General features: G+C 43.7%; 1 protein-coding gene across 1 annotated transcript; it reads right to left on the reverse strand.

Moving 5' to 3' along the window:
* Nucleotides 1–563: 563 nt before the first annotated feature.
* Nucleotides 564–10,162, reverse strand: SLC25A28 (solute carrier family 25 (mitochondrial iron transporter), member 28). The gene is made up of 4 exons (XM_008572114.1): nt 9,840–10,162; nt 3,757–3,985; nt 2,617–2,673; nt 564–1,418 (listed from the first exon to the last, which is right to left on the reverse strand). Exons 1-4 carry the CDS (start codon nt 10,128–10,130, stop codon nt 901–903), a joined length of 1,095 nt encoding a protein of 364 aa, XP_008570336.1. The 5' UTR covers nt 10,131–10,162; the 3' UTR covers nt 564–900.
* Between the last annotated feature and the right edge of the window lie 23 nt (nt 10,163–10,185).

The raw sequence follows: 10,185 nt of genomic DNA on the forward strand, positions 1-10,185 counted from the left end.
GCCTCTGTTTCCTTGCCTGTGAAATAGAAATGATACCTGCACTGCCTACTTCACAGGTTTTTGAGAACCAAATAAGATTATATATGCTAAAGTACTCTGCAAAAGCCTTGAAATCAAATTAAATGTATTATTATTTACCACATAATCTTCAGGACTTGCAGCTTCACTGAATAATTTGTTTTGCAACTACATTAGAAAACGAAGGGTCATGTGGAAACTTTTACTGCTGCAGGCAGAGCTGAGAATTAAAGCAGAGATCTTCTACCTCTTTTGAGTGGAGCTACTGCCCTAGGGAAGAAGTAATAGTGGGGATCAAGAGCACCTGTTTAGTTAGTATCTGTCAAAGGCCCATTGTTTCAGCCCAGCCATCAGAAATAATTCCTTGAAACCTATTACTAAAAAGAGGGAAAGAGGGCCCTAAAGTCTTAAATCATCAAGAAAATCAGCAGACACAACTGCACACATACTTAATAAACCTTCCTTTTGGGTCCCTTGATATATGCTTAAAGTCAAGAACAGTTGACAATATTTCACTTCCCCTTTAGCAAGACAAACCCAATGAAAACATTTAACTTAAAGGCTTTTTATTAGAAACCAGGGGAATGAGCTGCTTATCCCTCTATAACAGTCTAGAACAGGTCATCAGGCCCAGGGTGAAGACAGGTGGTCAAAGGTGTTGTAGTGTGCTTGGCTGCACTGCGTAGGGCCTGGAAGGAAAGGTGGCGGCCACAGAGGTTGGCAGGAACTGGTGTTAGCCAAAACACCAATAGCCTGGGGAGAGCCCTCTACCTTTCTTTCACCTCCACTCAAGGCTGCAACATGCCAGGAGACAGAGAATGTGGCTGGAGTGGGCAGGATGCAGCAATATTGTCTGAACCCCTAGCTTCATTTGGTGCTACTTCACTTGCCTGCCCTCCACTCTTCTTGCCGTTTAGTGATTAGGTATTTGAAGAACTCATACACAGACCATGCAATGGCTGTGGAAGGGATCTGGTAAATTACTCTGGCCTGCACCCCTCGGAAGTAGGCGGTCACCCCACCTACTTGATATACCGTCCTGAAGGCACTAGCCATGCCTGTGATATGTCCTGTAATGTTTGAGTTCAAAGCCAAAGATTCCTGGGTGTTGAGCAGTGTTTTGCAAACGTCCAGTGGGGTTGTGGCAGCGGCAGCTACAGCTCCTGCACAGGCTCCGGAGAGGACATGGGAGCTGGGGTTGTACCGTCTCTGGGGGTTAAAGTGCTCCTGCAGGAATTCATAGGTCATGAAGTGAATGGCTTGGAAGGGAACGTTCATGGTTAGCTGGGTGGTATAGCTGCGGTAAAAGGCTCCGGCCCCTTCATTTTGCCACACTGCCCGTACACAGTCTGTCACCCGGTGGTATGGTGAGTTGTACATCTGCATCCTCTGCTTGACCACTGGTAGTGCCATCAACGAGGAGGAAGGTAATGGTGACAACAGCCAACCGGTGATCCATAGTGTCCAGGTTCAGAGTCCCAAGTCAGCAGATTAGCCAAAGGAATGGAGAGAGAGAAAGGTTCAAGTGAGCTGCTGGTTAACCTGATAAGTTAATGTTTCCCTTTTTTGAGGGGAGGGGAAGAGCAGAGAGTTAGTAAAGAATCAAAAAATAATGGCCCACTTCTAACAGGATTTTTTAAAAACCAGCCAATTAATACACAGGATATATCTATGATTTAGTAACTCCAGAGGGTCTCCTTGAAATAAGCACCTATTATCATTATCTTACCCTTTCACAACTCCTGACAAGAAATGACTCAGTGGCAGTGAACATAATAATGAACATAGAGTCATAACAATCCCAATCCTCAGGTACTAACAGCACCTAACTCTTAAGATATGAGGACGGATAGCCCCCCAGAGAAGAGGAAGGAGACGTGATGCCAAAAAGAAAACAAGATTCTTGGCCAAAAAGAATGATTCTTGCCTTTAGTTTCCAAACATCTCCCACTCCCTTAAGTAGATAACATGGTGTGAGCTCTGTGGACTTTCATCTTAACTTTGGCCCTTTCCAGCCATGGCCTTGCCCAGAGATAAACATAAGGACACAAGGAACATGGCAACTATGCTATCCCCTCATATTTGTTTGGGCACCTCATTCTCACACTGAGAATGTTTTTGGAGAACTTCCCTGCAACTGAAAAGCCAAGATCCAAGCAGCAGTGCAGGGACTGAACACTACACTTTAACCTTTCAATACTATCTCAACAATCTTCATTCCAATAACAAAGGCAATATTTTTAAATGTCAAAACTCATCTACTCTTTAAAGAAAAATGAAAGAATCCACCAGACTTTCCGGAGAGATCAAATCAACTACAAAGGGGACTTCCAGGAAGGCCCAGGAACAGGCCAACTAGAGCCATATCTTTTTCCAGGAAGCTCCCCAAATGAATTAAATCCCAATGAGCACTCTTCTTGTCCAAGGGGCTCCTCCTAAGTATGGGAAAAAAGGGAGGGAGTGCCCTCTAGTGGGAAAACAAGGTAACAGGGCAGGATCTTCAACTAAAACTGATGTCTTCTGCATACCAGAAATAAAGGAAAATCCCAGAGATGCAGATGCAGCTGACCACAGAGGGATAGGTTGAGGAATCATTACCTTCTGCTGGATTCATGGCTGCATCATGAAGTAATGTTGCCACACATCCAGCTGCACCTGCAAATGAGAAAACAACTGCCACATGTAAGGCCAGTAGAGGGTCACCAATTCACTGAGGACCCCTAGTGAAGGGGAGTGGCTGTGCTAAACCACAGCAGTGAAAGAGAATGCTAAAAGCCAGTCCAAAAGATGGAACCTACTGCATCTAAACTTCTGCTCCAAGAAATGAAGATTTTTCTCACCAACTTAGTAAGGTCACCAATGTACACTGCACATCTACGATAGTGAGGCCAGGAAGAGGCAAAGAAAATGGCCCTGAGAATAAATGCAGCTCATGCCCCAGATAGGAAGCCAAGAGATGCCAGCAGCATATCAACTGCTGTCAGTGGAGGGAGAACACCAGCGCCAGGTGGTCAGATCTTCACCATAGAATCCCACCTTATATCCTGCAGCCCTATACTACTCAGCCCGTCTCCAAATCTTAAACTTTGTCCATCTAGACCTTTCCTTCAGGTCCTGAACTATATTCCTTATACCTCACACTCAACTTGGCTTCCAGACAATCCTGAAACCCTAGGCTGCTATCCCTTCCCTTACTTCCACACAACCTCCAACCTTCTGGTTCCTCCATGCAGTCCCTTGGCCCCACCCCCATTCACTTGTTGTGGCTTTGTCATGTCCTCAATGACACAAACTGCCTCTGGTCAGTTGGGATCCTGAACAGTGAGGCGAAGAGCTGGGGTTCCATTAGTGTCTTCCTTGGGCAGCTGGGTCACCTCCAATCCTGCCCTGAGGAGCAGGACACCACCCGACTATCAAGAAATGTACAAGGGGGCAGTTCAGTGTGTGTCTCCACATTACCAGGGCATTAGAAGTTGATGCCAGGGAGATGAGAGGAAAAAGTCAAGCTGATAGGTAAGGAAGGATACTGTAACCCTTTGTCGAGGTGCCCCAAAGAAGGGGTAGGGTTGAAGCGGCCCGTTGTCTGAGAACATCAGGTTTGGAAGTCCCTCCCCTATAATCTGGCCTACCCCAGCCCAAAGCTTCTGCTCCAAACCATGCTGAGACTGGAAAGCACTGACAGCAGCAAAGGCCAAAGAGTTGGGAAAGTGGGGGAACCAGCACAGGAAGGCTCAATACCATTGGCAATATGGCTATTGCCCCCAGGGTGGATTACATCACTCAATGTCTTTTTTAACTTTTCGTAGCAGGCAAAATAGAGGGCATGGGCAGGCCCTGCGCCTGTTGCTGTGACGTTCAGCCCCCGCATGGGCCTCCATAGGCCCTCCGTTCTTATAATCCTCCAGAGGGCCTCCAACACATTTCGATAGCGGGCGGCTGGGTCAGGCTGTAGACTCTGCATCCGGGTCTGAAATTACAGCAAGGAGAAGTGCAATGTCAGCGATGCCTACTTCTCGCCTCACCTCAACACTCAGGCTTTGGGCTCTGGGCAGCCCTTCCACATGGAACCGTGCCAATCTGTGGGAGTGATACTTGGCATCCGGTTTTACTTCTTTCCAAATCTATGTACGATCTTTCCAAGCCTGGGACCTTTCTTTTTCTAGTCATCTATGACCCTAAAAGTGGAACACCACTATTTTCCCTGAGAATATCACTACTTGGTAAGTGTCGTGGAACTCCAAAATGATTCATAGCCTCAGTAACAAATACTAAGTCTGTGTTTCAGGAGAAGTTGCTCTTGTGCCTTAACAAACTCAGGCTAAGAGTTCTCTATAAATGAATTCTAAATTCAAATATTTACTGTCTACAACATACCTTATGCTTTATTTCTAAAGACCATTCCTGGCCCTGCTTCCTGACCACACACTACAATGACTAATGAGATGATGGCTCATCTTTTGATACTTTTTCAGACTATTTGGCATTGGCAGCTAGGTCTGCAAGTTAGAGTCTTGGCAGAAATAGTATTCCTAAGAGATCCTGCTCTAATTTCCTCAAGAAAAAAGTTTACCCTGAAACTGTGAAGCTGGGGAATGTCTAGCTGGAAACTAACCTAGTGTCTACAACTGAAGGGCCTTCCAGATTTCTAATCTAAATTGACCGAATCCTAAAATTGGCATCAGAAAATAAAATCAGTCTCAGTGAAACATATTCCTTGGAATCTCTGGAGGATTCAATGATTGAAATGAAAGCATATGGTGGACACAAACGTTTTATTAAAATTTGGGAAATTAATCGTATTTGAAATACTTCCCCAAATCAGACCTTCTCTGAAGGATGTATCTCCCCATGAAAATCTCTTGTCGACTGACCCATTTCAAGGTTAAAGTAGCATGGAGACTAATGGTTAATATAAAATCAAAGTTTAGTGTTTGACACACAGTAGGCACTTAAGATTTGTTTGCTGAATGAATGAATGAATCTTACATCACATAGCTGTGTTTGCATCAGTTCAGAAAGTAACAAGTATTATGGCCTTTGGTGAGCTAATAGGGAGCAACTAATACCCAAGTACAGTTTAAATTCCTGCTTCATTCCAATCACTAGATCAGTTTGTATGTAAAAGCTTGAACCTTCCTGTTGGCCAGCTGGAATCCAAGAGTAATACCTTTTCTCAAGAGCACAGGAGAAAAGAAACTAACAAGATTAACAGGCCCTGGCTAGCCGCAAGCAATCCACATTCCTCTAGAGTTGTTTTCTCCTGCCTGCTACCAACAAAAAACTGGAAGTTTAAAAGATTTATTATTGAAAGTTCAATTATAAATACACAGTATCACTTATCATACTTTGGCACATTCTTTTCCACTTCTCAAAAAAATCCCATGAATTTCCAATACAAGATCTTTCATATTACCTCTAAAATCCATCGGAGTTGTTCACAGAGACTATGGGTCTATGCTGGTCATAGTTACTAATAGACAAAGATAAACTGGGCCTGGTGGCTTAACAATTATGTGTTTCCATAAGTTTGTTCAAAACTGATCGTGTACAGGGGGAAAGTTCAGAAACTGCATTGCTCTGCTGGAGTCGATGGCATATTTGGCAACTAGTCTTGAAAGGTCTGGCTTTAGAAGCCTGTGTGTAGGTTACTTTGAACATTTTACACACACACATCTAAATCTAATTCAACAATTTTAACTCAATAAAAATACACTCTTATGGAGAGGATCAGGCATAAACTATATCAAATATAAAAATAAATATGGCTTCCTGAATTTGTGGGCCAATAAATCTACTTTTGCAGAAAGACGAAATCTCTAATTAAGAACTTATGAAAAGCCTTCAATATTAAAAACCACTGGCTTTGAAGAAAAGCTGAACTAGTAGGGAGGTTAGTGGTTTGGGTATGCCACTTAACCTCTCCTGGCTTCAAGATTGTCATCTACAACATGAAGCCAAGAATGGTTGGCTCATAGGACTGTCATGGGGATTAAAAGAGATGAGGCATGTAAAAGCCATTGGTAATTTATAAGGTGCTATAAGGCTTTTTATTGTATTCAAGTATGGCTCTAAGATATATTTGTTCATATCTAAGAATTTACAGACGATGGCAGCATTGTCTCTTACATAAGTCATTTCACAAATATGCATGGGTAACTGGTCCTTAGACACTAATAAATCAGGTTTAATTTGGTATTTTTTGTTTTCATTTTAAAGTTTCTCTGTGGCTATAAAGATTTACATGTTCAGCCATTAATCTCAAGGTCATATGTTCAGGGACGAGCTCTATTTTGAAATTCTGTGCCTTGCTTGGTTCTTGATATCTGCTTTTAGGAAGCCGTATGGAAGGTTTGGGAATCAGGAAGACTAGGTTCAAATCATGACTCTGCTACTTAAACTCTGACCTCGGACCAGCTACGTAACTCCTCTTTAAGCATCCTTTCTCCATCCTTAAAATAATGAAAGCGGTGTCTACTTCATGGAGTTCTTTCAAGGATTAAATGAATAAATGTATGTAAGGCACCTTAGACAGTGCTTGGCACACAAGAACAATTTGCATTTTTTGAATACTTATTATCATTATTAGACGCAATAAACTCAAATAAGCCAGTGTTTCCACCTCCTAAGCTTTCACCAGTGAATATGTATAGGTAACTATTTACATCTAGAGTTTGGAAGAGATTTATCTCCCTCTGCTGCTACCCTCTTCAACTTAACTATGTAACTAGATTTTGGCCTCACCACCTTGGTGAGAGGTGGGTACTAGCCAGATGATTTTGAGAAGGGTTCTGACTGCTTTGGGTTGCACAGCCTGTCCCTATAAAGTCTGGTGCTTGCCTCACAGGCCCAAAAAAGGAGACTGAGATTTATCTGGGCTCCCAAACCTCCCTTTTATGACCAAGGAAATAGCTAGTTGAATACCCAAGGCCTCACTTCCCATGGTCCTTCTCAAGGATATTTAAAGTCAACTTGACCCTGCTAAGTAGTTGAGGATGCACACCCTTGCATGCCAAGGGCCAATGTCAGCTTTCATTTGCAAAGATGTGGCTGCCCTTTAGGCTTTGACACAGATACCTGCCTCCAGTCTTAGGCAAAGGTTGGGCTGCTTTTTCTCTCTACCATCCGTTTATGGTAAAAGAAGAATAGCTGCCAGAGGACAAGTGAACTGGGAAGCCCTTTCTGAAGGAAGAGATTTGAATTTACTTTCATGTCTGTATAAAAGCATTTAACATTCTTACTGTTACTAAATCAGATTGGTCTCACCTAGTTCTTCCCTCTAGTCACTTAAATCCCAGAATTAATGGCAAATGAAAATAATTCTTCTAAAACAAGATTTTGTATTTTTGAAAACTCCTGAGCATTTCTCCTCCAGAGCAAATAATTATTTAATGTAGGGTTTTGAGGCCTGACTATAATGTTATATGACTAATTTTTAAGAACAGAAATTCCAAAGTTTATATAAATGATTAAGAACTGTTCTTCAAAATAGCTACCTTGGACATCTAGAAGTGACTTATTCTAGCAATGCCTGTGGGCAGGAAAAACATTTCTGAAACTCTTCTTTCAGAAACGTTCCCTCAGTGGTCTATAGGCCTCAGAAGTAAATCAGACTCCTTGCTTACCAGTCCCATCTTATCTTTGACCCCAAGAAGTATTACCCATTTTGATCTCCCAACTTATTTGCCATATTTGATTCTGAGTGGTCTCGGTTACTACAAAATCAATTCCATCTTCCACAGGACAAAGACATGCCCCCATTAAATATACGCACCTAAACATTCTAGAGGCATTTCTAACAGAGGAATTTATGAAACGTTTACAGCAACAACAGCATTATGTAAATATATGGTGTAAGGAGATAGCCTCCCATTATGTTGTAATGGGATAACAGTAGATTGATAAGTTTGTATTTCTTTTCTTTTTTTTTTTTTTTTTAAGATGACCGGTAAGGGGATCTTAACCCTTGACTTGGTGTTGTCAGCACCACGCTCACCCAGTGAGCTAACCGGCCATCGCTATATGGGATCCGAACCCGTGGCCTTGGTGTTATGATCCGAACCCGTGGCCTTGGTGTTATGATCCGAACCCGTGGCCTTGGTGTTATGATCCGAACCCGTGGCCTTGGTGTTATCAGCACCACACTCTCCCGAGTGAGCCACAGGCCAGCCCCGATAAGTTTGTATTTCTAAGTCAGTCACATTATTACACTGTATTTTTCAAGCCATTAAATAACTTTCATTTTTTTCCCTGATAGTTTTCATTTGATACTCATCCTGAAACATAGCATCCTAGACCCTGTACTCTACCCACAGTCATTCAACCTACAGTCGATGCATAAACGTCAGAATCTTTTTTATATATATTCGTTTTACTTTTCAATACCGTTACTTCTCTCTCATGTATTTTACTGTTTATTTCTATTTCTCCCAAATGACAAGGGCATTAAAAATTCTAATGCACATTTTAGTCGAGTGCATTTACCACATTTTCAACTGGGATGGTCTTTGTTAGGAGTTACTTTGTAATGTGCTAGAATACTTCTGCCAACTCAGTGTCATTCACAAAGCTTAACGAGCACTTTCCCCATTTCCTCATCCTCATTACTAATGAAAACATGAAATGGTACTGGAAACAGGCAGAAGGAGAAGAGATCTACTTTGCATTTCCCTATATGACATTTTCCTAATTTGAGGAGAAAATAAACATCAAAGAGCTGCCAGGATATTGTCTATTACAGTTAACATGTAAAGGAGGCACAAGTCTCTGTCATATTTATTTCAACAGTCCCCTCGAGTTTACTTCTCCCTCAGTTTAATCCTCACCTTTAGTGGGTGGCACCTTTCTAATGTACAAGTATAAGAACTGTAAAGGAACAATAATCTGCTCCCTCTTCACCCAGCTTTCTTCAGAAGGACCTGGCTTCCGTAGCCATTAATTATCCTGGTTGGTTGTGGATGCAATTAGTTTTAGTTAAAAGCGAATAATGTCCTCTTGTTGATCTCATTCCGTTTTCTTCACATTTAATTTACTTTCTAATATTGTCACACTTTCCTTCTAGGCAACTTCTCCCTTTCTGCCAACTTCATTTGGCCAAAGAATACACTGTCGGTTTCATCTTTCTTGTTTGGGGGCTGATGTGCTCCCAGCATACACACAGTCCTAATCCCAGCTCAATTTTAATTTTCAGGAAATAGGTGGAGTATCATGCTTGCTTCACAGAGAAACTGAAACCTTTTCCTGAACACGATCTTTCCCACATTACTTTCAGTCTGGAACTCTGAATTCTTATTGCACAATGATTTACAATCACTCACGGGTTAAGATGTAATATACAAGTACTTTATCGAGCTTAGAGGTCCCAGATTCGAGTTCCTGTCTTGTCACTTTTAAGGGAAGATACAGTAATGAGCTTGTAAAAGCAATCCCCAAAGAACATCTCAAGCCATAAGATCCAGTTCGGGATCTGATTCACGCCAGGTGACTTCACCTTAATCGAGTTAGTAACACTTACCTGTGTTTCGGGATACCCCATCCCACCCTATTCCTGTTTAGTCTCAGGTGGGATCCAGGGCTTTGGCTGACAGATTTTCGATCCTGAGTCTCGATTCAGATCTCACTGACGGTTAGAAATAGGTCCTGGTTCCTGACTGGGATCAAATCCCAGCCTGGACCTTGCTTGCATGGAGTATCGTTCGAATCGATAGTAGTGGCAGGAGCCAGGACCGGGTCGGCTCCGGCTCCCAGCCGGAATCCTGGCTCCGGACAGGACCCAGGGGTCGGGTCAGCCCCAGGTCGGGTTCGGAGCCCGGTCCAGGTCTCACCTTGACGCAGTCGATGGGGTACATCACGCAATGCTCCAGGATGCCTGCCACGGCGCCCGCCACCATGTGCGTGGTGACAGTGGCTCCAGCCGGCAGCGCCTCGTAGTCCGGGCCGGAGTCCGGATCCTGTCGTACCGGAGGCCTGCAGGCCCCAGCCTCCCCGCTGCCGGCCCCCCGGCCCACGCCCCGCTGCAGCCACCCGTCCAGCAGCGTCGACTCCCCGGGGCTCCGCCCGGGCCCAGCCGCTGGCCCCCCCGCCACACCGCCAGCACCCCGCCCCTCTAACTCCATCCACCCGGGCCAGCTGCGGCGCCCACCCCCGCCGCCGCCACCACCGCCACCGCCG

The sequence above is a fragment of the Galeopterus variegatus genome, unplaced genomic scaffold (genome assembly GCF_000696425.1).
Source record: "Galeopterus variegatus unplaced genomic scaffold, G_variegatus-3.0.2 Scaffold753, whole genome shotgun sequence".
Taxonomy (NCBI): domain Eukaryota; kingdom Metazoa; phylum Chordata; class Mammalia; order Dermoptera; family Cynocephalidae; genus Galeopterus; species Galeopterus variegatus.